The sequence below is a fragment of the Oncorhynchus masou genome, unplaced genomic scaffold (genome assembly GCF_036934945.1).
Source record: "Oncorhynchus masou masou isolate Uvic2021 unplaced genomic scaffold, UVic_Omas_1.1 unplaced_scaffold_554, whole genome shotgun sequence".
NCBI classification, from domain to species: domain Eukaryota; kingdom Metazoa; phylum Chordata; class Actinopteri; order Salmoniformes; family Salmonidae; genus Oncorhynchus; species Oncorhynchus masou.
Genome location: NW_027011956.1, coordinates 17,620 through 45,504, shown reverse-complemented (window position 1 = coordinate 45,504; position 27,885 = coordinate 17,620). Strand labels below are relative to the sequence as shown.

The window sequence follows — 27,885 nt, the reverse complement described above, 5'->3', positions numbered from 1 at the left end:
CATTCTATTGTCCCCAGCACAAGGTGCACCTGTGTAATGATCATGCTGTTTAATCAGCTTGCTGATATGCCACACCTGGTCCTGTGGACGGATTACCTTGGCAAAGGAGAATTGCTCACTAACAGAGATGTAAACAAATGTGTGCACGAGAAATCAGCTTTTTGTGCATCATATGGAACATTTCTGGGATCTTTTATTTCCGCTCATGAAACATGGGACCAAAACATGTTGAGTTTATATTTTTGTTCAGTGTGTATATATGAAGGTTAGCACTTATTAGTGTTCACTAATACGATCCCTTTTTTTAAATCACAAGTTCAGTGAAGAGCTTTTCTTTTGGCAACAGGGGTGTATCCATTCCACCAATTCTGCTGCACAACAGAACGTATTGTAACTGTTTGGAGTTTCTATTGGACAAATGCAGGTAAGTATCTCCCCGTTTTGTTCCGTCTGCTTCCGTTTAAGAAATGTTTTGCAACAGAATGAACAGCATAATGAATACACCCCTGGTCATCAAAAACAGACCGTTCCTTTTTTTCTGTTAAATGTTACATTTGTTGTTTTTGTTCCCGAGTTCTTCCTTAATCAAAGTTCAGTAGAATATCACTGATGCAACAACACAGAAGCACGGAGCTGGTAAAAACAAAACAGAAATCCTACTGCTAAAATAAATAACACTGGCAAAGAAACATCTCTTACCCTCTACCTCTACCCCCCTCTCTCTCCCTCTACCCCCCTCTTTCTCTCTCTCTCTCCCTCCCTCCCTCTACCCCCCCCTCTCTCTCTCCCTCTACCCCCCTTTCTCTCTCTCTCCCTCCCTCCCTCTACCCCCCCCCTCTCTCTCTCCCTCTACCCCCCCTCTCTCTCCCTCCCCCCCCCCTCTTTCTCTCTGTCCCTCCCTCCCTCTACCCCCCCTCTGTCCCTCCCTCTACCCCCCCTCTGTCCCTCCCTCCCCTCTCTCTCTACCCTCTGTCCCTCCCCCCCTCACTCTCTCCCTCTACCCCCCCTCTTTCTCTCTGTCCCTCCCTCCCTCTACCCCCCTCTGTCCCTCCCTCTACCCCCCCCTCTGTCCCTCCCTCCCTCTCTCTCTCCCTCCCTCTACCCCCTCTCTCTACACCCCTCTCTCTCTCCCTCCCTCCCTCTCCCCCTCCCTCTACCCCCCTCTCTCTCTCCCTCCCTCTACCCCCTCTCTCTCTCCCTCCCTCTACCCCCTCTCTCTCCCTCCCTCTACCCCCTCTCTCTCTCCCTCCCTCTCTACACCCCCCCCCTCTGTCCCTCCCTCTACCCCCCCTCTGTCCCTCCCTCCCCTCCCTCTCTCTCTCCCTCCCTCTACCCCCTCTCTCTACACCCCTCTCTCTCTCCCTCCCTCCCTCTCCCCTCCCTCTACCCCCTCTCTCTCTCTCTCCCTCCCTCTAACCCCCTCTCTTCTTATTCTGTTACTATCTCAATTTCCTCTCAGACATAACCAGATTACTTCTGATGACAGCGAGCTTCAGAGCATCATCTCTCATATGATTAGAGCAAACTATCAAAAGATGGAAAACTGAAAACCCAAGGTAATTGGGGCTGCAAACAGACATCGTCCTCTGACACTGGTGCACAGTGCTCTGACACATCTCCGTCAAGCTCTGATACCTCAGCCTGCCATTTCCTTTTCACTTTGGTGTTTCTGCCGCACTCTCTCTTCTCTCTCGTCCTCTGCAGCTCCTCCCACTTCCTCTTTCTCTCCTGCTTCTCCTGCTCTCCAGCCTCCTGTTGATGAAGGAGTTGGTTGTAGTCCTCCGGCAGCAGGAGTCGACGCTTCACTTTCTGCCGGTTCGATGTCCGAAAGACTGGGGGCACCAGGACATTGGCCGGGTCTGGAGAGACGCGTCCTGCGGCCACCAAAGGGTTTGTGGGTAGGGCACGCTGCCCGCAGGTCGAACAGCAGCCACCCGGGACAAGAAACGTGGTCGTTGCTGTGGTTGCAGGGGTCTCTGCTGCTTTGGGGTCGGAGGCTCCTGCAGTGGCCTCTGAGGTTGCTGCGTTGGGGTCGGGGCTGGTCGGCTCCAGCTTCACCAGCTGGCAGGAGTCAAAGGCCTCTCTGTTGAGGGGGAAAATCCCTGCCTTCTTGAACCCAGCCATAATGTTTTCCTTAGTGACCGCCTGGGGATAGGCCTCTCGCAGCATGGCGGAGAAGTGCTTCTTGCCGACGACACGATCGCCCCGCACCAGACCAAGACGTGCAGCATTCCTGCTGAACACAGTCTGCAGTGGGCCAAAGACGCTGATTTCCAATGGCTGCAACACGTGGGTGTTCGCCGGCAGACAGACCACCTCCACCTGATTTTCCCGGCAAAACTTGACCACCTCCCTGGACAGATGAGTTTTATGCTGGTCCACTACGAGCACCAGGGGCCTGTCCTTTGGGCCGTGCTTCACGAAGAAGAGCAGCCACTTCAGGAAAAGTTCTGCGTCCATGTAGCCTTTAGGGGACACACCATAGAGGGCCTTCGGTGGACCCTCGAGGGCATAGGCCGTACTGGGCTGGCACTTGTGGAAGATTATAAAAGGCGGGATACTCTCACCAGCTGCACTCACACAGCAGCGCACGGTAATATGTTCCCTAGTGGTGTGCTGCTGCTGCTGCTGCTGCTGTTGATAGATGTGTTTCCTGCCTTTTCGACAGAGAACTTTCTCCCCGGACTTGAGCCTGTCAGAAAACCCCATCTCGTCACAGTTGAAGATGAGGTGCGGCTTGTGTTCTAAGCCGTGGCTGACGAAGATGGGCTCGTAGACATCAAAGAAGCCCTTGATGGCGGCAGGAGTAGCTCCCTGTACCCTGGCCCGGTGGAGCGGGTCGGGCACCCTGGCGCTCAGCTCAGGGTGGCGAGCCCTGAATCTAGACCACCAGTTGTCACTCAGTCCCCTTTCCAGATTGACGACGGTGCTACGGCCACTCTCCTTGATGATGGCCACAGCCAGAGCCTTCACCACAGTCCTGCTGATAGGGAACGCATGGTCGGCCATCCAGAGGACATAAGATATTAGGGAGTGCTCTTCCTCAGTGGTTATTGCCAGGTTGGGGTGAGGGGCAAAGGCATATTTGTTCTTTTTGTGATCTTGGAGAGTGGTGTGAGGAATCCCTGACTCACGGGAAGCTTCTCTAAGGCTCATTCCAGCTTTTACTTTCTCTACAGCCGTCTCTAGTGCCTCCCTGGAGTATTGTCTCCTTTTTGTGGTCCCTCTCTTTCCATGTCCTCTTTCATTTCTACTTCCATTTAGTGACATTATTTCCTTTCAAAATAAAATCGGTTTCGTTTAGCGTTATTTATTATACAACGGCAATATTTCTAAAATAATAAAAATTCATAATTACCTTCGCCTTCCTTAGGCTAAACATAGATCATCTAACGTTCTCCCGATTATACAAACGGTGCGCCGCGAAAATAGTTTGAAAAAGTTGCTCAAGTCACTTCCGGATCACGAAATTGTAACATTTCAAAATAATAGTCCCCGGTGTCATAGTGAAAAGTGTTTAAAAAATATAGATGTTTATGACTTGTGAGAAACGTCTATTAATTAATAATGATTCATGTTTGTTTTATATTTAAGTGATATTTTTTTTTTTTTAAATGTCCATGGTTAAATAAAATAATAATACATTACTGGATATAGTGAGCTGACACAAAACATATGTGTGTCCATAAAGCAGTCTACTCACTTGAGTCCACAGTATCCAAAAACTAGTGTTTGAACATAAAGCTGTGTCATAGCAGGACACTTTTATTATAACCAAATAGCATAGAAAGGCATCACTGGGTCATATGTAAAATAAAATATGTACATTCGATATTATTTGCTAAATGTTTAATATTTCACATATATTTACTACCATAATTTACCAGCAGGGGGAGATTACTGTAATCTAATATATATATATGATGCTACAATGCACTACAGTACTGTTGAGTGAAAAATAGAATCAATACTGCAACACCAGATGATTACATTAACACATCATCATCATTAATATGTTTCTAGGCTGTATCTTTTACCCCTCTCTGTGTGTGTGTGTGTGTGTGTGTGTGTGTGTGTGTGTGTGTGTGTGTGTGTGTGTGTGTGTGTGTGTGTGTGTGTGTGTGTGTGTGTCACAAGCACAACAAAGAAAAACAGAGCTACAGCGTTTGATACTTTCAAATGTTTATTTATGAATACATTTTTTTTAAATCACTTTATACACATGTTTAATGAAGATGTTTATTTTGGCAAACATTATAGCAGATATTAAAAACAGACAGCTCCTTATTTGTGTTTAAATGCTTGATCTTTGTTTGTTTAGAGTTGTTTCTTAATCAAAGTTCAGACAATCACAGAAGCATGATGGGAGATAGTTAACAAATATTCTCTCTCTCTCTCTCTCACACACACATATATAGAGAGAGAGTAATAGATACAGCCTAAAAACATATTAAGACCGCATGTCCTCTTGGGATCCTTTAAAGGAGATAGGATGTATCCCAAATGGCAACCTATATCCTATATAGTGCACAACTTAGGACCAGGACACATAGAGACATATATAGGTAATAGGGTCGCCATTGGAGACACACCCATACTTAAGTAGTCTGGGTTAAAGAGATAGAGAGAGAGAGAGACAGAGAGAGAGAGAGAGACAGAGAGAGAGAGAGAGAGAGACAGAGAGAGAGAGAGAGAGAGAGAGAGAGAGAGAGACAGAGAGAGAGAGACAGAGAGAGAGAGACAGAGAGAGAGAGACAGAGAGAGAGAGAGACAGAGAGAGAGACACAGAGAGAGAGAGAGAGACAGAGAGAGAGAGAGAGACAGAGAGAGAGAGACAGAGAGAGAGAGACAGAGAGAGAGAGAGACAGAGAGAGAGAGACAGAGAGAGAGAGACAGAGAGAGAGACACACAGAGAGAGAGAGAGAGACAGAGAGAGAGAGAGAGAGAGAGAGAGAGAGAGAGAGAGAGAGAGAGAGAGAGAGCTCATCACGATTTGGCACGCTAGTTCCCCTAAACAGTCTTCACTATGGCACATTGACACCCTTTTCCCCTTTAGTGGGTTTCAAATGGAGCGGTTGAACTGACGCTGAATAGCTGCCAAGCGGCAGGGAACAAAGACAGGAAGAACATAACAAGGTCTCGTTGTTCTGTACAAACTGGCCTCCCGGCTGTACGATACGTCCTGGGCCTGTATGTCTCAAGAGTCTCAGAGATAAAGAGCACTGATCTTGAATCAGTTTTATACATTATAATGATTAAGATTATACGGGCCAAAGGGAGAACTGATCGTAGATCAGCACACCTACTCCGAGAGGCTTTGTGAATACGGGCCTTGGTCCCTACTGTAGGAGAGTTCCTGTCCGTAGACATTAACGTTGAGAGAGGTACGTTGGTGAATATTTTCTTGAACTGCACTGTTGGTTAAGGGCTTGTAAGTAAGAGTTTCACGGTAAGGTCTACACTGTTGGTTAAGGGCTTGTAGGTAAGCGTATCACGGTAAGGTCTACACTGTTGGTTAAAGGGGGGCTTGTAGGTAAGCGTTTCACGGTAAGGTCTACACTGTTGGTTAAAGGGGGGCTTGTAGGTAAGCGGTTCACGGTAAGGTCTACACTGTTGGTTAAAGGAGGGCGTGTAGGTAAGCGTTTCACGGTAAGGTCTACACTGTTGGTTAAAGGGGGGCTTGTAGGTAAGCGGTTCACGGTAAGGTACCAATCACCTGGTACTACAGTACTGTACTGGTTATAGACATAAACCAATCACCTGGTACTACAGTACTGTACTGGTTATAGACATAAACCAATCACCTGGTACTACAGTACTGTACTGGTTACAGACATAAACCAATCACCTGGTACTACAGTACTGTACTGGTTACAGACATAAACCAATCACCTGGTCCTACAGTACTGTACTGGTTACAGACATAAACCAATCACCTGGTACTACAGTACTGTACTGGTTACAGACATAAACCAATCACCTGGTCCTACAGTACTGTACTGGTTACAGACATAAACCAATCACCTGGTACTACAGTACTGTACTGGTTATAGACATAAACCAATACCCGTTCAATGGCCTCTCTCTCTGAGACACTGACCCCGTTCAATGGCCTCTCTCTCTGAGACACTGACCCGTTCAATGGCCTCTCTCTCTGAGACACTGACCTGTTCAATGGCCTCTCTCTCTGAGACACTGACCCGTTCAATGGCCTCTCTCTCTGAGACACTGACCCGTTCAATGGCCTCTCTCTCTGAGACACTGACCAGTTCAATGGCCTCTCTCTCTGAGACACTGACCCGTTCAATGGCCTCTCTCTCTGAGACACTGACCCGTTCAATGGCCTCTCTCTCTGAGACACTGACCTGTTCAATGGCCTCTCTCTCTGAGACACTGACCCGTTCAATGGCCTCTCTCTCTGAGACACTGACCCGTTCAATGGCCTCTCTCTCTGAGACACTGACCTGTTCAATTTACCCAGAATGCCCTCTCTCTCTGAGACACTGACCTGTTCAATGGCCTCTCTCTGAGACACTGACCTGTTCAATGGCCTCTCTCTCTGAGACACTGACCTGTTCAATGGCCTCTCTCTGAGACACTGACCCGTTCAATGGCCTCTCTCTGAGACACTGACCTGTTCAATGGCCTCTCTCTCTGAGACACTGACCTGTTCAATGGCCTCTCTCTCTGAGACACTGACCTGTTCAATTTACCCAGAATGGCCTCTCTCTCTGAGACACTGACCTGTTCAATGGCCTCTCTCTCTGAGACACTGACCCGTTCAATGGCCTCTCTCTCTGAGACACTGACCCGTTCAATGGCCTCTCTCTCTGAGACACTGACCCGTTCAATGGCCTCTCTCTCTGAGACACTGACCTGTTCAATTTACCCAGAATGCCTCTCTCTCTCTGAGACACTGACCCGTTCAATGGCCTCTCTCTCTGAGACACTGACCCGTTCAATGGCCTCTCTCTCTGAGACACTGACCCGTTCAATTTACCCAGAATGGCCTCTCTCTCTGAGACACTGACCTGTTCAATTTACCCAGAATGGCCTCTCTCTCTGAGACACTGATCCGTTCAATGGCCTCTCTCTCTGAGACACTGACCTGTTCAATGGCCTCTCTCTCTGAGACACTGACCTGTTCAATGGCCTCTCTCTCTGAGACACTGACCTGTTCAATGGCCTCTCTCTCTGAGACACTGACCTGTTCAATGGCCTCTCTCTCTGAGACACTGACCTGTTCAATGGCCTCTCTCTCTGAGACACTGACCCGTTCAATGGCCTCTCTCTCTGAGACACTGACCCGTTCAATGGCCTCTCTCTCTGAGACACTGACCTGTTCAATGGCCTCTCTCTCTGAGACACTGACCTGTTCAATGGCCTCTCTCTCTGAGACACTGACCCGTTCAATGGCCTCTCTCTCTGAGACACTGACCCGTTCAATGGCCTCTCTCTCTGAGACACTGACCAGTTCAATGGCCTCTCTCTCTGAGACACTGACCCGTTCAATGGCCTCTCTCTCTGAGACACTGACCCGTTCAATGGCCTCTCTCTCTGAGACACTGACCTGTTCAATGGCCTCTCTCTGAGACACTGACCCGTTCAATGGCCTCTCTCTGAGACACTGACCCGTTCAATGGCCTCTCTCTCTGAGACACTGACCTGTTCAATTTACCCAGAATGCCCTCTCTCTCTGAGACACTGACCTGTTCAATGGCCTCTCTCTCTGAGACACTGACCTGTTCAATGGCCTCTCTCTCTGAGACACTGACCTGTTCAATGGCCTCTCTCTCTGAGACACTGACCCGTTCAATGGCCTCTCTCTCTGAGACACTGACCTGTTCAATGGCCTCTCTCTCTGAGACACTGACCTGTTCAATGGCCTCTCTCTCTGAGACACTGACCTGTTCAATTTACCCAGAATGGCCTCTCTCTCTGAGACACTGACCTGTTCAATGGCCTCTCTCTCTGAGACACTGACCCGTTCAATGGCCTCTCTCTCTGAGACACTGACCCGTTCAATGGCCTCTCTCTCTGAGACACTGACCCGTTCAATGGCCTCTCTCTCTGAGACACTGACCTGTTCAATTTACCCAGAATGCCTCTCTCTCTGAGACACTGACCCGTTCAATGGCCTCTCTCTCTGAGACACTGACCCGTTCAATGGCCTCTCTCTCTGAGACACTGACCCGTTCAATTTACCCAGAATGGCCTCTCTCTCTGAGACACTGACCTGTTCAATTTACCCAGAATGGCCTCTCTCTCTGAGACACTGATCCGTTCAATGGCCTCTCTCTCTGAGACACTGACCTGTTCAATGGCCTCTCTCTGAGACACTGACCTGTTCAATGGCCTCTCTCTCTGAGACACTGACCTGTTCAATGGCCTCTCTCTCTGAGACACTGACCTGTTCAATGGCCTCTCTCTCTGAGACACTGACCTGTTCAATGGCCTCTCTCTCTGAGACACTGACCCGTTCAATGGCCTCTCTCTCTGAGACACTGACCCGTTCAATGGCCTCTCTCTCTGAGACACTGACCTGTTCAATGGCCTCTCTCTCTGAGACACTGACCTGTTCAATGGCCTCTCTCTCTGAGACACTGACCTGTTCAATGGCCTCTCTCTCTGAGACACTGACCTGTTCAATGGCCTCTCTCTCTGAGACACTGACCTGTTCAATGGCCTCTCTCTGAGACACTGACCTGTTCAATGGCCTCTCTCTCTGAGACACTGACCTGTTCAATGGCCTCTCTCTCTGAGACACTGACCTGTTCAATGGCCTCTCTCTCTGAGACACTGACCTGTTCAATGGCCTCTCTCTCTGAGACACTGACCTGTTCAATGGCCTCTCTCTCTGAGACACTGACCTGTTCAATGGCCTCTCTCTCTGAGACACTGACCTGTTCAATGGCCTCTCTCTCTGAGACACTGACCTGTTCAATGGCCTCTCTCTCTGAGACACTGACCCGTTCAATGGCCTCTCTCTCTGAGACACTGACCTGTTCAATGGCCTCTCTCTCTGAGACACTGACCTGTTCAATGGCCCTCTCTCTGAGACACTGACCTGTTCAATGGCCTCTCTCTGAGACACTGACCTGTTCAATGGCCTCTCTCTCTGAGACACTGACCCGTTCAATGGCCTCTCTCTCTGAGACACTGACCTGTTCAATGGCCTCTCTCTCTGAGACACTGACCTGTTCAATGGCCTCTCTCTCTGAGACACTGACCTGTTCAATGGCCTCTCTCTCTGAGACACTGACCTGTTCCATGGCCTCTCTCTCTGAGACACTGACCTGTTCAATGGCCTCTCTCTCTGAGACACTGACCTGTTCAATGGCCTCTCTCTCTGAGACACTGACCCGTTCAATGGCCTCTCTCTCTGAGACACTGACCTGTTCAATGGCCTCTCTCTCTCTGAGACACTGACCTGTTCCATGGCCTCTCTCTCTGAGACACTGACCTGTTCAATGGCCTCTCTCTCTGAGACACTGACCTGTTCAATGGCCTCTCTCTCTGAGACACTGACCTGTTCAATGGCCTCTCTCTCTGAGACACTGACCTGTTCAATGACCTCTCTCTCTGAGACACTGACCTGTTCAATGACCTCTCTCTCTGAGACACTGACCCGTTCAATGGCCTCTCTCTCTGAGACACTGACCTGTTCAATGGCCTCTCTCTCTGAGACACTGACCTGTTCAATGGCCTCTCTCTGAGACACTGACCTGTTCAATGGCCTCTCTCTCTGAGACACTGACCCGTTCAATGGCCTCTCTCTCTGAGACACTGACCTGTTCAATGGCCTCTCTCTCTGAGACACTGACCTGTTCAATGGCCTCTCTCTGAGACACTGACCCGTTCAATGGCCCTCTCTCTGAGACACTGACCCGTTCAATGGCCTCTCTCTCTGAGACACTGACCTGTTCAATGGCCTCTCTCTCTGAGACACTGACCCGTTCAATGGCCTCTCTCTCTGAGACACTGACCCGTTCAATGACCTCTCTCTCTGAGACACTGACCTGTTCAATGGCCTCTCTCTCTGAGACACTGACCCGTTCAATGGCCTCTCTCTCTGAGACACTGACCTGTTCAATGACCTCTCTCTCTGAGACACTGACCCGTTCAATGCCCTCTCTCTCTGAGACACTGACCCGTTCAATGGCCTCTCTCTCTGAGACACTGACCCGTTCAATGGCCTCTCTCTCTGAGACACTGACCTGTTCAATGGCCTCTCTCTCTGAGACACTGACCTGTTCAATGGCCTCTCTCTCTGAGACACTGACCCGTTCAATGACCTCTCTCTCTGAGACACTGACCTGTTCAATGGCCTCTCTCTCTGAGACACTGACCTGTTCAATGGCCTCTCTCTCTGAGACACTGACCTGTTCAATGGCCTCTCTCTCTGAGACACTGACCTGTTCAATGGCCTCTCTCTCTGAGACACTGACCTGTTCAATGGCCTCTCTCTCTGAGACACTGACCCGTTCAATGGCCTCTCTCTCTGAGACACTGACCTGTTCAATGGCCTCTCTCTCTGAGACACTGACCTGTTCAATGGCCTCTCTCTCTGAGACACTGACCTGTTCAATAGCCTCTCTCTCTGAGACACTGACCTGTTCAATGGCCTCTCTCTGAGACACTGACCTGTTCAATGGCCTCTCTCTCTGAGACACTGACCTGTTCAATGGCCTCTCTCTCTGAGACACTGACCTGTTCAATGGCCTCTCTCTGAGACACTGACCTGTTCAATGGCCTCTCTCTCTGAGACACTGACCTGTTCAATGGCCTCTCTCTCTGAGACACTGACCTGTTCAATGGCCTCTCTCTCTGAGACACTGACCCGTTCAATGGCCTCTCTCTCTGAGACACTGACCCGTTCAATGGCCTCTCTCTCTGAGACACTGACCTGTTCAATGGCCTCTCTCTCTGAGACACTGACCCGTTCAATGGCCTCTCTCTCTGAGACACTGACCTGTTCAATTTACCCAGAATGCCCTCTCTCTCTGAGACACTGACCTGTTCAATGGCCTCTCTCTCTGAGACACTGACCTGTTCAATGGCCTCTCTCTCTGAGACACTGACCTGTTCAATTTACCCAGAATGCCCTCTCTCTCTGAGACACTGACCTGTTCAATGGCCTCTCTCTCTGAGACACTGACCTGTTCAATGGCCTCTCTCTCTGAGACACTGACCCGTTCAATGGCCTCTCTCTCTGAGACACTGACCCGTTCAATGGCCTCTCTCTCTGAGACACTGACCTGTTCAATGGCCTCTCTCTCTGAGACACTGACCCGTTCAATGGCCTCTCTCTCTGAGACACTGACCCGTTCAATGGCCTCTCTCTCTGAGACACTGACCCGTTCAATGGCCTCTCTCTCTGAGACACTGACCCGTTCAATGGCCTCTCTCTCTGAGACACTGACCTGTTCAATTTACCCAGAATGCCCTCTCTCTCTGAGACACTGACCTGTTCAATGGCCTCTCTCTCTGAGACACTGACCTGTTCAATGGCCTCTCTCTCTGAGACACTGACCCGTTCAATGGCCTCTCTCTCTGAGACACTGACCCGTTCAATGGCCTCTCTCTCTGAGACACTGACCTGTTCAATTTACCCAGAATGCCCTCTCTCTCTGAGACACTGACCTGTTCAATGGCCTCTCTCTCTGAGACACTGACCTGTTCAATGGCCTCTCTCTCTGAGACACTGACCTGTTCAATGGCCTCTCTCTCTGAGACACTGACCTGTTCCATTTACCCAGAATGGCCTCTCTCTCTGAGACACTGACCTGTTCAATGGCCTCTCTCTCTGAGACACTGACCTGTTCAATGGCCTCTCTCTCTGAGACACTGACCTGTTCAATGGCCTCTCTCTCTGAGACACTGACCTGTTCAATGGCCTCTCTCTCTGAGACACTGACCTGTTCCATTTACCCAGAATGGCCTCTCTCTCTGAGACACTGACCTGTTCCATTTACCCAGAATGGCCTCTCTCTCTGAGACACTGACCTGTTCAATGGCCTCTCTCTCTGAGACACTGACCTGTTCAATGGCCTCTCTCTCTGAGACACTGACCTGTTCAATGGCCTCTCTCTCTGAGACACTGACCTGTTCAATGGCCTCTCTCTCTGAGACACTGACCTGTTCCATTTACCCAGAATGCCTCTCTCTCTCTGAGACACTGACCTGTTCCATTTACCCAGAATGGCCTCTCTCTCTGAGACACTGACCTGTTCAATTTACCCAATTGATTTAAGGCATCGGTCACAAAAAAGTCTTAAAGAGGAGTTCAATTAATTGTGCCTTAGTCTGTTTCCCAAATGGCACCCTATTCCCTATGTGAGCCCTGGTCAAAAGTAGTGCACTATTTAAGGAATCAGGTGCAATTTGGGACACACATTTCAAGTTCAACCTATATCTGTGAAGCGTTGCCTATTCCCTACATAGTGCACTACCGCTCTCTTACAAACAACAACCCTATTCCCTATATAGTGCACTACTACTCCCTTACAAACAACAACCCTATTCCCTATATAGTGCACTACTACTCCCTTACAAACAACAACCCTATCCCCTATATAGTGCACTACTACTACCTTACAAACAATAACCCTATTCCCTATATAGTGCACTACTACTCCCTTACAAACAACAACCATATTCCCTATATAGTGCACTACTACTCCCTTACAAACAACAACCCTATTCCCTATATAGTGCACTACTACTCCTTTACAAACAACAACCATATTTACATTTACATTTACATTTAAGTCATTTAGCAGACGCTCTTATCCAGAGCGACTTACAAATATTCCCTATATAGTGCATTACTACTCCTTTACAAACAACAACCCCATTCCCTACATAGTGCACTACTTTTGGCCAGTGTTAAAGGGGGACTAGGGTAGTATTTGAGACACTGACAGCGATAGATTAGCAACACTTTCTGTAAAACAGTAGATTCAGTTTTAATTTCTTGCAGACCCTCTCCTCCCCCCCCCCCTCTCAGATGAGGGTGCACTCCTCCACGCCCCCCCCTTCTCAGAAGAGGGTGCACTCCTTCTCGCTCCCCCCCTCTCAGAAGAGGGTGCACTTCTCCTCGCCCCCCTCTCAGAAGAGGGTGCACTTCTCCTCGCCCCCCTCTCAGAAGAGGGTGCACTCCTCCTCGCTCCCCCTCTCAGAAGAGGGTGCACTCCTCCTCGCTCCCCCTCCCAGAAGAGGGTGCACTCCTCCTCGCCCCCCTCTCAGAAGAGGGTGCACTCCTCCACGCCCCCCCCTTCTCAGAAGAGGGTGCACTCCTTCTCGCTCCCCCCCTCTCAGAAGAGGGTGCACTCCTCCTCGCCCCCCTCTCAGAAGAGGGTGCACTCCTCCTCGCTCCCCCTCTCAGAAGAGGGTGCACTCCTCCTCGCTCCCCCTCCCAGAAGAGGGTGCACTCCTCCTCGCCCCCCTCTCAGAAGAGGGTGCACTCCTCCTCGCTCCCCCCCTCTCAGAAGAGGGTGCACTCCTCCTCGCTCCCCCCCTCTCAGAAGAGGGTGCACTCCTCCTCGCCCCCCCTCTCAGAAGAGGGTGCACTCCTCCTCGCCCCCCCCTCTCAGAAGAGGGTGCACTCCTCCTCGCCCCCCCCTCTCAGAAGAGGGTGCACTCCTCCTCGCCCCCTCTCAGAAGAGGGTGCACTCCTCCTCGCCCCCCCCTCTCAGAAGAGGGTGCACTTCTTGCGCCTCTTTTTGATAGGTGGCGGGCACAGGACGGCCCGGATGGCCTCGTCGAAAACTGTCTTCAGCCCCCTCTGGGTCAGGGCTGAGCACTCCAGGTACTTCACCGCACCTGTAGGGGACAGGAGACAGCCAATCAGAGAAGGGGATGAGGACAGACACACACATCCAATTGGTCAGTCAGAAACTTGGGACTCAAAAATAGGTGAGTTCACACACAGGTGAACACTAGAGCTCAAAGAAGCTGTCAGAAACACATTCAGACACACCACATCCTCGCTCTCGTTGTCAAACTAAAACACCACCGTCCACAGACACCCACCTATCTCCCGTGCCATGGCCAGGCCCTGAGGGTAGGTGATTGGGGACAACTTCTTGTCCCTCAGCCTCTCAATAGTGTCCTTGTCGTCCCTCAGGTCCAGCTTCGTGCCCACCAGGATGATGGGGGTGTTGGGGCAGTGGTGACGCACTTCCGGGTACCACTGTTCTCAAGGTCACATAGAGGTCAAAGGTCAAGGGTTCATCCTCATTTCATTTGAACCTTTATTGAACTAGGCAAGTCAGTTAAGAACAAATTATCATTTACAATGACGGCCTACCCCGGCCAAACCCAGACGATGCTGGGCCAATTGTACGCCGCCCTATGGGACTCCCAATCACGGCCGGTTGTGATACAGCCTGGATTCGAACCAGGGTGTCTGTTGTGACGCCTCTACCACTGAGATGCAGTGCCTTAGACCGTCATTGTAAATAAGAATTTGTTCTCAACTGACTTGCCTAGTTACATTTTTAAAAATGTAATAAAAATTAACCCTTGACCTCTATGTGACCTTGAACAGTGGTACCCGGAAGTGCCACTGTTATGATCATGAAGGTCAAAGGGTTATAAGGTCTTAAAAGGTCGACCTACATAAAGAGGTTGCGGAGTTGGGCCAACAGCTCCAACAGCAACATGAATAAACACAATGTAACACTGTACAATGTGGAGCTGACAGTATTAGGGATATTACCATCACTGTTATTTAGCAGGGCGATAGAGACACTCACCTTAGCTCTGACGTTCTCAAAGGAGGCAGGGCTCACCAGAGAGAAGCATGTCAAGAACACGTCCTGTTTCGGACAATACACAGAAAACAGACAGTATATTAAACAGGCTGACTAAACAAGAAACACTGCATGGAAAAACAATGAGTGACTCTCTAGGTTCTGTATAGAATAGGACAGCAGCTGGAGAGACTACAGGGTGAGTTGGACTCTGTGACTCAGTGACTCTCTAGGTTCTGTATAGAATAGGACAGCAGCTGGAGAGACTACAGGGTGAGTTGGACTCTGTGACTCAGTGACTCTCTAGGTTCTGTATAGAATAGGACAGCAGCTGGAGAGACTACAGGGTGAGTTGGACTCTGTGACTCAGTGACTCTCTAGGTTCTGTATAGAATAGGACAGCAGCTGGAGAGACTACAGGGTGAGTTGGACTCTGTGACTCAGTGACTCTCTAGGTTCTGTATAGAATAGGACAGCAGCTGGAGAGACTACAGGGTGAGTTGGACTCTGTGACTCAGTGACTCTCTAGGTTCTGTATAGAATAGGACAGCAGCTGGAGAGACTACAGGGTGAGTTGGACTCTGTGACTCAGTGACTCTCTAGGTTCTGTATAGAATAGGACAGCAGCTGGAGAGACTACAGGGTGAGTTGGACTCTGTGACTCAGTGACTCTCTAGGTTCTGTATAGAATAGGACAGCAGCTGGAGAGACTACAGGGTGCATTGGACTCTGTGACTCAGTGACTCTCTAGGTTCTGTATAGAATAGGACAGCAGCTGGAGAGACTACAGGGTGAGTTGGACTCTGTGATTTCTGTGACTCTGTGACTGTCTAGGTTCTGTATAGAAAGAGACTACAGGGTGAGTTGGACTCTGTGACTCAGTGACTCTCTAGGTTCTGTATAGAATAGGACAGCAGCTGGGAGAGTCACCGAGTCACAGAAATCACAGAGTCCAACTCACCCTGTAGTCTCTCCAGCTGCTGTCCTATTCTATACAGAAGCTGTGTTGGTATTCAGAGCAGGTACGGGAGCCTTACAGAGGAGCTTGAGGAGTCTGGAGCTAGGGCCTCGCAATGCAACAGCAGTGTGTGTGTGTTCGTTCGTGTGTGTGTGTGTGTGTGTGCGTGTGTGTGTGTGTGTGTGTGTGTGTGCAGGGGTTCCTCTGGACAGGGAGGCAGACAGGATGTATTAATGAGGCAGACAGGATGTATTAATGATGTATTAATGAGGCAGACAGGATGTATTAATGAGGCAGACAGGAGGTATTAATGAGGCAGACAGGATGTATTAATGATGTATTAATGAGGCAGACAGGATGTATTAATGATGTATTAATGAGGCAGACAGGATGTGTTAATGAGGCAGACAGGATGTATTAATGATGTATTAATGAGGCAGACATGATGTATTAATGATGTATTAATGAGGCAGACAGGATGTATTAATGATGTATTAATGAGGCAGACAGGATGTATTAATGATGTATTAATGAGGCAGACAGGATGTATTAATGATGTATTAATGAGGCAGACAGGATGTGTTAATGAGGCAGACAGGATGTATTAATGATGTATTAATGAGGCAGACATGATGTATTAATGATGTATTAATGAGGCAGACAGGATGTATTAATGATGTATTACTGAGGCAGACATGATGTATTAATGATGTATTAATGAGGCAGACATGATGTATTAATGAGGCAGACAGGATGTGTTAATGAGGCAGACAGGATGTGTTAATGAGGCAGACAGGATGTATTAATGATGTATTAATGAGGCAGACAGGATGTATTAATGATGCATTAATGAGGCAGACAGGATGTATTAATGATGTATTAATGAGGCAGACAGGATGTATTAATGAGGCAGACAGGATGTGTTAATGAGGCAGACAGGATGTGTTAATGAGGCAGACATGATGTATTAATGATGTATTAATGAGGCAGACAGGATGTATTAATGATGCATTAATGAGGCAGACAGGATGTATTAATGATGTATTAATGAGGCAGACAGGATGTATTAATGAGGCAGACAGGATGTGTTAATGATGTATTAATGAGGCAGACAGGATGTATTAATGAGGCAGACAGGATGTATTAATGATGTATTAATGAGGCAGACAGGATGTATTAATGAGGCAGACAGGAGGTATTAATGAGGCAGACAGGATGTATTAATGATGTATTAATGAGGCAGACAGGATGTGTTAATGAGGCAGACAGGATGTATTAATGATGTATTAATGAGGCAGACATGATGTATTAATGAGGCAGACATGATGTATTAATGATGTATTAATGAGGCAGACAGGATGTATTAATGATGTATTAATGAGGCAGACAGGATGTATTAATGAGGCAGACAGGATGTGTTAATGAGGCAGACATGATGTATTAATGATGTATTAATGAGGCAGACAGGATGTATTAATGATGCATTAATGAGGCAGACAGGATGTATTAATGATGTATTAATGAGGCAGACAGGATGTATTAATGAGGCAGACAGGATGTGTTAATGATGTATTAATGAGGCAGACAGGATGTATTAATGATGTATTAATGAGGCAGACAGGATGTATTAATGAGGCAGACAGGATGTATTAATGAGGCAGACAGGATGTATTAATGATGTATTAATGAGGCAGACAGGATGTATTAATGAGGCAGACAGGAGGTATTAATGAGGCAGACAGGATGTATTAATGATGTATTAATGAGGCAGACAGGATGTGTTAATGAGGCAGACAGGATGTATTAATGATGTATTAATGAGGCAGACATGATGTATTAATGAGGCAGACATGATGTATTAATGATGTATTAATGAGGCAGACAGGATGTATTAATGATGTATTAATGAGGCAGACATGATGTATTAATGATGTATTAATGAGGCAGACATGACGTATTAATGAGGCAGACAGGATGTGTTAATGAGGCAGACAGGATGTGTTAATGAGGCAGACAGGATGTATTAATGAGGCAGACAGGATGTATTAATGATATATTAATGAGGCAGACAGGATGTATTAATGATGTATTAATGAGGCAGACAGGATGTATTAATGAGGCAGACAGGATGTGTTAATGAGGCAGACAGGATGTGTTAATGAGGCAGACATGATGTATTAATGATGTATTAATGAGGCAGACAGGATGTATTAATGATGCATTAATGAGGCAGACAGGATGTATTAATGATGTATTAATGAGGCAGACATGATGTATTAATGAGGCAGACAGGATGTATTAATGATGTATTAATGAGGCAGACAGGATGTATTAATGATGTATTAATGAGGCAGACAGGATGTATTAATGAGGCAGACAGGATGTATTAATGAGGCAGACAGGATGTATTAATGAGGCAGACAGGAGGTATTAATGAGGCAGACAGGATGTATTAATGATGTATTAATGAGGCAGACAGGAGGTATTAATGAGGCAGACAGGATGTATTAATGAGACAGACAGGATGTATTAATGATGTATTAATGAGGCAGACAGGATGTATTAATGAGGCAGACAGGATGTATTAATGAGGCAGACAGGATGTATTAATGAGGCAGACAGGAGGTATTAATGAGGCAGACAGGATGTATTAATGATGTATTAATGAGGCAGACAGGATGTATTAATGAGGCAGACAGGCTGTATTAATGAGGCAGACAGGAGGTACTAATGAGGCAGACAGGATGTATTAATGATGTATTAATGAGGCAGACAGGAGGTATTAATGAGGCAGACAGGATGTATTAATGATGTATTAATGAGGCAGACAGGATGTATTAATGAGGCAGACAGGATGTATTAATGATGTGTTAATGAGACAGACAGGATGTATTAATGATGTGTTAATGAGACAGACAGGATGTATTAATGATGTATTAATGAGGCAGACATGATGTATTAATGAGGCAGACAGGATGTATTAATGAGGCAGACAGGATGTATTAATGAGGCAGACAGGATGTATTAATGATGTGTTAATGAGACAGACAGGATGTATTAATGATGTATTAATGAGGCAGACAGGATGTATTAATGAGGCAGACATGATGTATTAATGATGTATTAATGAGGCAGACAGGATGTATTAATGATGTGTTAATGAGACAGACAGGATGTATTAATGATGTATTAATGAGGCAGACAGGATGTATTAATGATGTGTTAATGAGACAGACAGGATGTATTAATGAGGCAGACAGGATGTATTAATGAGGCAGACAGGATGTATTAATGATGTATTAATGAGGCAGACAGGATGTGTTAATGAGGCAGACAGGATGTATTAATGAGACAGACAGGATGTATTAATGTGTTATAACAACACCACTCAGTAATCCTGGTGGTTGGCCTGTCACCTGACTACTATATATTTTTTATTTGCCTTTATTTAACCAGGTAGGCCAGTTGAGAACAAGTTCTCATTTACAACTGCGACCTGGCCAAGATAAAGCAAAGCAGTGCGAAACAAACAACAACACAGAGTTACACATGGAATAAACAAATGTACAGTCAATAACACAATAGAAATATATATGTACAGTGTGTGCGGTAAGATTAGGGAGGCAAGGCAATAAATAGGCCATAGAGGCAAAATAATTACAATTTAGCATTAACACTGGAGTGATAGATGTGCAGATGATGATGTGCAAGTAGAGATACTGGAGGGCAAAAGAGCAAGAGTATAAATAACAATATGGGGATGAGGTAGTTGGGTGTGCTGTTTACAGATTGGCTGTGTACAGGTACAGTGATCTGTAAGCTGCTCTGACAGCTGATGCTTAAAGTTAGTGAGGGAGATATAAGTCTCCAGCTTCAGTGATTTTTGCAATTCGTTCCAGTCATTGGCAGCAGAGAACTGGAAGGAAAGGCGGCCAAAGTAGGTGTTGGCTTTGGGGATGACCAGTGAAATATACCTGCTGGAGCGCGTGCTACGGGTGGGTTTTGCTATGTTGACCAGTGAGCTGGGATATGGCGGGGCTTTACCTAGCAAAGACTTATAGATGACCTGGAACCTGTGGGTTTGGCGACGAATATGTAACGAGGGCTAGCCAACGAGAGCATATAGGTCACAGTGGTGGGTAGTATATGGGGCTTTGGTGACAAAACGGATGGCACTGTGATAGGCTACAGCCAATTTGCTGAGTGGAGTGTTGGAGGCTATTTTGTAAATGACATCGCCAAAGTCAAGGATTGGTAGGATAGTCAGTTTTACAAGGGCATGTTTGGCAGCATGAGTGAAGGAGGCTTTGTTGCGAAATACGAAGCCAGTTCTAGATTTAATTTTGGATTGGAGATACTTAATGTGAGTCTGGAATGAGAGTTTACAGTCTAACCAGACACCTAGGTATTTGTAGTTGTCCACATATTCTAAGTCAGAACAGTCCAGAGTAGTGATGCTGGGCAGGCAGGCGGGCGGGTGCAGGCAGCGATCGGTTGAATAGCATGCATTTAGTTTTACTAGCATTTAAAAGCAGTTGGAGGCCACGAAAGGAGTGTTGTATGGCACTTAAGCTCGTTTGGAGGTTTGTTAACACAGTGTCCAAAGAAGGGCCAGATGTATACAGAATGGTGTCGCCTGCGTAGAGGTGGATCAGAGAGTCACCAGCAGCAAGAGCGACATCATTTATATATACAGAGAAAATAGTCAGCCCAATAATTGAACCCTGTGGCACCCCCCTAGAGACTGACAGAGGTCCGGACAACAGGCCCTCCGATTTGACACACTGAACTCTATCTGAGAAGTGGTTGTTGAACCAGGCGAGGCAGTCATTTGAGAAACCAAGGCTATTGAGTCTGCCAATAAGAATGCGGTGATTGACAGTCGAAAGCCTTGGCAAGGTCGATGAAGACGGCTGCACAGTACTGTCTTTTATCGATGGTGGTTATGATGTCGTTTAGGACCTGGAGCGTGGCTGAGGTGCACCCGTGACCAGCTTGGAAAGCAGATTGCACAGTGGAGAAGGTACGGTGGGATTCGAAATAGTCGGTGATCTGTTTGTTGACTTGGCTTTCGCAGATTTTAGAAAGGCAGGGCAGCATCATCCCCCTTTGAAGAGGAGGATGACCACGGCAGCTTTCCAATCTTTGGGGATCTCAGACGATACGAAAGAGAGGTTGAACAGGCTAGTAATAGGGGTTGCAACAATTTTGGTGGATCATTTTAGAAAGAGAGGGTCCAGATTGTCTAGCCCAGCTGATTTGTAGGGGTCCAGATTTTGCAGCTCTTTCAGAACATCAGCTATCTGGATTTGGGTGAAGGAGACGCTGGGGGGACTTGGGCAAGTTTCTGCCGAGAGTGCAGAGCTGTTGGCCGGGGTAGGGGTAGCCAGATGGAAAGCATGGCCAGCCGTAGAAAAGTGCTTATTGAAATGATCGATTATCGTAGATTTATCGGTGGTGACAGTATTTCCTAGCCTCAGTGCAGTGGGCAGCTGGGAGGAGGTGCTCTTATTCTCCATGGATTTTACAGTGTCTCTTTCTGGGAATTTTTGGAATTAGTGCTACACGATGCAAATTTATGTTTGAAAAAGCTATCCTTAGCTTTCCTAACTGACTGTGCATATTGGTTCCTGACTTCCCTGAAAAGTTGCATATCACGGGGGCTATTCGATGCTCATGCAAAACGCCACAGGATGTTTTTGTGCTGGTCGAGGGCAGTCAAGTCTGGGGTGAACCAAGGGCTACATCTGTTCTTAGTTCTAAATTTTTTGAATGGGGCATGCTTATTTAAGATGGTGAGGAAAGCACTTTTAAAGAGCAAACAGGCATCCTCTACTTACGGGAGGTAAATATCCTTCCAGGATACCCGGGCCAGGTAGATTAGAAAGGTTTGCTCGCTGAAGTGTTTTAGGGAGCGTTTGACAGTGATTAGGGGTGGTTGTTTGACCGTGGACCCATTATGGACGCAGGCAATGAGGCAGTGATCGCTGAGATCCTGGTTGAAGACAGCAGAGGTGTATTTAGAGGGCAAGTTGGTCAGGATGATATCTATGAGGGTGCCCATGGTTATGGATTTAGGGTTGTACCTGGTAGGTTCCTTGGTAATTTGTGTGAGAATATGAATATTCTCCTCTCTGGCTGGAATGGGTGAAACGCTAAAATAGCCCCCCTAATCATTTTCTCTGAAGCAGCAGCCAGGCAGGCAGGGAGCTGTGTGTCTGACGGAACCGCCACTGGCGAGATAATGAGGAAAACAGTGGAATAACAGGAAACTGTGTGGAGAATGAGTTAAGCAGAACCAGGAAGACACAAAATGGAGGATGTGGAATGTGTATGAGTGATAATGAATGAGAGATGGGAGTGAGTGAGTGAGTGAGTGAGTGGGTGAGTGGGTGAGTGAGTGAGTGGGTGAGTGGGTGAGTGAGTGAGTGAGTGGGTGAGTGGATGAGTGAGTGAGTGAGTGGGTGAGTGGGTGAGTGAGTGAGTGGGTGAGTGAGTGAGTGGGTGGGTGGGTGAGTGAGTGAGTGGGTGAGTGGGTGAGTGAGTGGGTGAGTGGGTGAGTGAGTGGGTGAGTGGGTGAGTGAGTGAGTGGGTGAGTGAGTGAGTGAGTGGGTGAGTGGATGAGTGAGTGGGTGAGTGGGTGAGTGAGTGAGTGAGTGAGTGAGTGAGTGAGTGAGTGAGTGAGTGAGTGAGTGAGTGGGTGAGTGGGTGAGTTACCGTCTGTGGATAGGACAGTGGTCTGAGTCTGTCGTAGTCCTCCTGTCCTGCAGTATCCCACAGTCCCAGATTCACTGGTTTCCCATCGACCATCACATTGGCAGAGTAGTTGTCAAACCTGAGAGGATAGGATGTTGTTCAGAGAAGTACACACACACACACACACACGCACACACACAGGCATGCACGCACACACACAAACAGGCATGCGTACACACACAAACAGGCATGCACGCACACACACAAACAGGCATGCACGCACACACACAAACAGGCATGCACGCACACACACAAACAGGCATGCGCACACACAAACAGGCACGCACACACACAAACAGGCATGCACGCACACACACAAACAGGCATGCACGCACACACACACAAACAGGCATGCACGCACACACACAAACAGGCATGCACGCACACACACAAACAGGCATGCACGCACACACACAAACAGGCATGCACGCACACACACAAACAGGCATGCACGCACACACACAAACAGGCATGCACGCACAAACACAAACAGGCATGCACGCACACACACAAACAGGCATGCACGCACACACACAAACAGGCATGCACGCACACACACAAACAGGCATGCACGCACACACACAAACAGGCATGCACGCACACACACAAACAGGCATGCACGCACACACACAAACAGGCATGCACGCACACACACAAACAGGCATGCGCACACACCACACACACACACACAAACAAGGATGAGGGATGAGAGGGGAACCCTTAAACAGAGACATTCATATCCTGTTGTTACAGTAGTACACACACACACACACACATTGTAGTGCAGCTTCATGCTATGATACTCACACTGTGGGGATGTATTCTCCAGGGAAGGCATTGGTGGTATAGCTGATGAGAAGACATGTCTTTCCCACCGCTCTGAGAGACAAAGAATGAGACACTTCTTTATTTTACTTCTGTTTATTATCTAGTTCACTTGCTTTGGCAATGTAAACATATGTTTCCCTTGCCAATAAAGCCCCTTAAATTTAAAAATGAATTGAGATATATATATATAGAGAGAGAGAGAGACAGAGGGATAGAGAGAGAGAGAGGGATAGAGAGAGAGAGAGAGGGATAGAGAGAGAGAGACAGAGGGATAGAGAGAGAGAGACAGAGGGATAGAGAGAGAGAGAGAGAGAGAGAGAGGGATAGAGTGAGAGAGAGAGAGAGAGAGACAGAGACAGAGGGATAGAGAGAGAGACAGAGGGATAGAGAGAGAGAGAGACAGAGGGATAGAGAGAGAGAGAGGGATAGAGAGAGAGAGAGAGAGAGAGAGAGAGAGAGAGAGAGAGAGAGAGGGATAGAGAGAGAGAGGGTGAGAGAGAGAGAGAGAGAGAGACAGAGGGATAGAGAGAGAGACAGAGGGATAGAGAGAGAGAGAGAGAGAGAGAGGGATAGAGAGAGAGATAGAGAGAGAGAGAGGGGGGGATAGAGAGAATAATCAAATCAATAAATAAAGGCTAAAGGCAGTGTATGGTTGTTTGGCAGTGTGTGTGTGTGTGTGTGTGTGTGTGTGTGTGTGTGTGTGTGTGTGTGTGTGTGTGTGTGTGTGTGTGTGTGTGTGTGTGTGTGTGTGTGAACACAGACACTGTCCTACATAGACTTTTGGCTGGGGGGCACATTGGCAGACCACAGCTGCCATGCTATGTTGTCTTAGGTCTCTCTTTATGGACTGTTGTGTTGTCATGTGTTGCTGCCATGCTGTGTTGTCTTAGGTCTCTCTTTATGGACTGTTGTGTTGTCATGTGCTAATGCCATGCTATGTTGTTGTCTTAGGTCTCTCTTTATGGACTGTTGTGTTGTCATGTGTTGCTACCATGCTGTGTTGTCATGTGTTGCTGCCATGCTGTGTTGTCATGTGTTGCTGACATGCTGTGTTGTCATGTGTTGCTGCCATGCTGTGTTGTCATGTGTTGCTGCCATGCTGTGTTGTCATGTGTTGCTACCATGCTGTGTTGTCTTAGGTCTCTCTTTATGGACTGTTGTGTTGTCATGTGTTGCTGCCATGTTGTGTTGTCATGTGTTGAAAATAAGAATTTGTTCTTAACTGACTTGCCTGGTTAAATAAAGGTTCAATAAAAATAGAAATATCAGAGAGGGGGGCCTGCTATCTGAAGACTCCACATCATTTCCTGTGTGTGTGTGTGGACATGTTAGACCATACTTGAAGTCCCTACAAGAACAGTAAACGAATAAAACTTTGACCAACTGGGGACATTTTGTTGGTCCCCACAAGGTCAAATGCTGTTTCTAGGGGGTTTAGGGTTAGAATTAGGTGAAGGGTTAGGAGCTCAAATCCAATCAAATTGTATCTGTCACATGGGCCGAATACAACAGGTGTGTAGACCTCGCAGTGAAATGCTGAATACAACAGGTGTGTCGACCTCACAGTGAAATGCTGAATAGAACAGGTGTAGTAGACCTCACAGTGAAATGCTGAATACAACAGGTGTAGTAGACCTTACAGTGAAATGCTGAATACAACAGGTGTGTCGACCTCACAGTGAAATGCTGAATACAACAGGTGTAGTAGACCTCACAGTGAAATGCTGAATACAACAGGTGTGTCGACCTCACAGTGAAATGCTGAATACAACAGGTGTGTCGACCTCACAGTGAAATGCTGAATACAACAGGTGTAGTAGACCTCACAGTGAAATGCTGAATACAACAGGTGTGTCGACCTCACAGTGAAATGCTGAATACAACAGGTGTGTCGACCTCACAGTGAAATGCTTTACAGGTGTTTTTACAAGCCCTTAACCAACAATGCTTTAAGAAGTTAAGGTGATAAAAAATAAGTGTTAAGTAAAAAAAATTAAAAGTAACAAATAATTAAACAGCGGAAGCAAAATAAGAAGTGAGACTATATACAGGGTGTTACGGTACAGAGTCAATGTGGAGGTTATATACAGGGTGTTACGGTACAGAGTCAATATGGAGGCTATATACAGGGGGTACCGGTACAGAGTCAATATGGAGGCTATATACAGGGGGTACCGGTACAGAGTCAGTGTGGAGGTTATATACAGGGTGTTACGGTACAGAGTCAGTGTGGAGGCTATATACAGGGGGTTCCAGTACAGAGTCAATGTGGAGGCTATATACAGGGGGGTACCGGTACAGAGTCAATATGGAGGCTATATACAGGGGGTACCGGTACAGAGTCAGTGTGGAGGTTATATACAGGGGGTACCGGTACAGAGTCAATGTGGAGGCTATATACAGGGGGGTACCGGTACAGAGTCAATATGGAGGCTATATACAGGGTGTTACGGTACAGAGTCAGTGTGTAGGCTATATACAGGGGGTTCCGGTACAGAGTCAGTGTGGAGGCTATATACAGGGGGGTACCGGTACAGAGTCAATGTGGAGGTTATATACAGGGTATTACGGTACAGAGTCAGTGTGGAGGCTATATACAGGGGGGTACCGGTACAGAGTCAATGTGGAGGTTATATACAGGGTGTTACGGTACAGAGTCAGTGTGGAGGCTATATACAGGGGGGTACCGGTACAGAGTCAATGTGGAGGCTATATACAGGGGGTACCGGTACAGAGTCAATATGGAGGCTATATACAGGGGGTACCGGTACAGAGTCAGTGTGGAGGTTATATACAGGGTGTTACGGTACAGAGTCAGTGTGGAGGCTATATACAGGGGGTTACGGTACAGAGTCAATGTGGAGACTATATACAGGGGGGCACCGGTACAGAGTCAGTGTGGAGGTTATATACAGGGTGTTACGGTACAGAGTCAGTGTGGAGGCTATATACAGGGGGTTCCGGTACAGAGTCAATGTGGAGGCTATATACAGGGGGTTACGGTACAGAGTCAGTGTGGAGGCTATATACAGGGAATACCGGTACAGAGTCAATGAGCGGGGGCACGGTTAGCTGAGGTAATATGTACATGTAGGTAGAGTTAAAGTGACTATGCATAGATGATAACAGAGAGTAGCAGCAGTGTTAAAGAGGGTCTGGGTCGCCCTTTGATTAGCTGGTCAGGAGTCTTATGTCTTGGGGGTAGAAGCTGTTCAGAAGGCTTTTGGACCTTGAGGAGGGTTAGTTTTAGGGAAAATAGGACTTTGAATGGGACTGAATTACCTGTCCCCACAAGGTTAGTTGTACAATATTGCGCATGTGTGTGTGTTGCCCAACCCCTAAAAAAAATCTAGACAGCCCCCCCCACACCCCTGTTTAACTATGCTATGCAGTCCAGTGCACCCTACCTCCACACACTACCCAAAATCTACGCCGCATCACAATGTAGCAGAAGTCAAATAAACCTGTCTTTCAAAGATGTCTATGGTCGAAAGGCTATATAAACACGGCATTTTGCATAGGTGCCCGTGCCCATGCCCATCCGTAGCCCGTGCCTCCGTAGGGGCTGGCTGTGTAGGTGTGAAAGCATTACATCATTTAATGAGTCTCAGCCAAGCCCTCCCAGCGACATTTATGCATCTATGCACATATTAATGTATATTTCACAATTCTGTTCACCCCCCCCCCGACTAATATGGGTTTCCAAATGTTGTTAATCGGAGACGCTTTAGTTAGTTATTGTTTTTATATTTCAATGAAACGTTCAAATAGCTTTAGTTCAATTTCAGACAGAATATTTCACACCCGAACTTATAATGAATTGTGCAAAACCTGTCGGAAAATTTGGCGAATACATTGATAACATGAAATCACAAAGTAGTCTAACAAAATAAAAAATGTAATTGCTCAACATTCATTTTACGCTCACGCACTGATGAGAGAGCGGATTCTCGAGAAGTGAACGCCGACCCATTCAACCCGCTATAGCCCCAGCCCTTACTGCAACAATTGCCCTCACAGACTCGAAAAAGGACACATTTTCAGCCTAAACACACACAAAAGGTCTCACCCATCGCCCACCACGACGCATTTGATGGCCTGCATTTTGCAGAGGGTGGTGGTATCCAACGACGGACTATTCCCTGGTTTTAAAATGGCAAATTGTTTATCATTTCTGATATCGCTAATAATAAGTGAATTGGTACAGCTCCTCGCGACCAGGCTGCAGTAGCGGAGGGAGGCGGTGTCGAATCCCGGCGGAACATCCCGGAAAAGACCGAACGTGTTTAAAGGGAAAGTTGTATTTTTCCCTCCGACAGCAGTTGAACTCTGTCGATGACAATGTGTTCTTCCCAAATCACACTATATTCCCTATGTAGTACACTACGGGCCCAATGGGTTCTGGTAAAAAGTAGTGCACACATAGGGATTAAGGGGCAATTTGGGACATATGACATGTGTCCAGTGGGTTCCTCTGTAGTGACTATTGTGCAGAGCTATGGTGATGAAGGACTTCAGAATGGACATACACACAGAGAGAACGAGACACACCTCAAACAGACCATCAATAACCACAGTTGACAGACT

The 27,885-nt window shown here is 47.3% G+C and overlaps 2 protein-coding genes across 2 annotated transcripts; both read right to left on the bottom strand.

Moving 5' to 3' along the window:
* Positions 1-1,423: 1,423 nt before the first annotated feature.
* On the bottom strand, positions 1,424-3,430 carry LOC135536075 (uncharacterized). The gene is made up of 2 exons (XM_064962461.1): positions 3,359-3,430; positions 1,424-3,276 (listed from the first exon to the last, which is right to left on the bottom strand). The coding sequence occupies exons 1-2, from the start codon at positions 3,380-3,382 to the stop codon at positions 1,516-1,518; spliced, it is 1,785 nt and encodes a 594-aa protein (XP_064818533.1). The 5' UTR covers positions 3,383-3,430; the 3' UTR covers positions 1,424-1,515.
* A 10,242-nt stretch (positions 3,431-13,672) lies between these two features.
* LOC135536079 (ras-related C3 botulinum toxin substrate 3-like) lies at positions 13,673-27,531 on the bottom strand. The gene is made up of 6 exons (XM_064962464.1): positions 27,368-27,531; positions 23,278-23,349; positions 22,432-22,549; positions 14,760-14,822; positions 14,035-14,194; positions 13,673-13,824 (listed from the first exon to the last, which is right to left on the bottom strand). The coding sequence occupies exons 1-6, from the start codon at positions 27,400-27,402 to the stop codon at positions 13,694-13,696; spliced, it is 579 nt and encodes a 192-aa protein (XP_064818536.1). The 5' UTR covers positions 27,403-27,531; the 3' UTR covers positions 13,673-13,693.
* Between the last annotated feature and the right edge of the window lie 354 nt (positions 27,532-27,885).

Bases quoted from the DNA above. Each gene is read 5' to 3' on its own strand.
- LOC135536075 (XM_064962461.1), bottom strand. From the start codon at position 3,382: ATGTTTAGCCTAAGGAAGGCGAAG. The intron at 3,277-3,358 runs GTAATTATGAAT...TTATTTTGAAAG, and splicing joins TTAGCCTAAGGAAGGCGAAG to GAAATAATGTCACTAAATGG.
- LOC135536079 (XM_064962464.1), bottom strand. From the start codon at position 27,402: ATGCAGGCCATCAAATGCGTCGTGGTGGGCGATGG. The intron at 22,550-23,277 runs GTGAGTATCATA...CTATCCTCTCAG, and splicing joins GGAGAATACATCCCCACAGT to GTTTGACAACTACTCTGCCA. The intron at 14,823-22,431 runs GTAACTCACCCA...TGTCCGAAACAG, and splicing joins CACTGTCCTATCCACAGACG to GACGTGTTCTTGACATGCTT.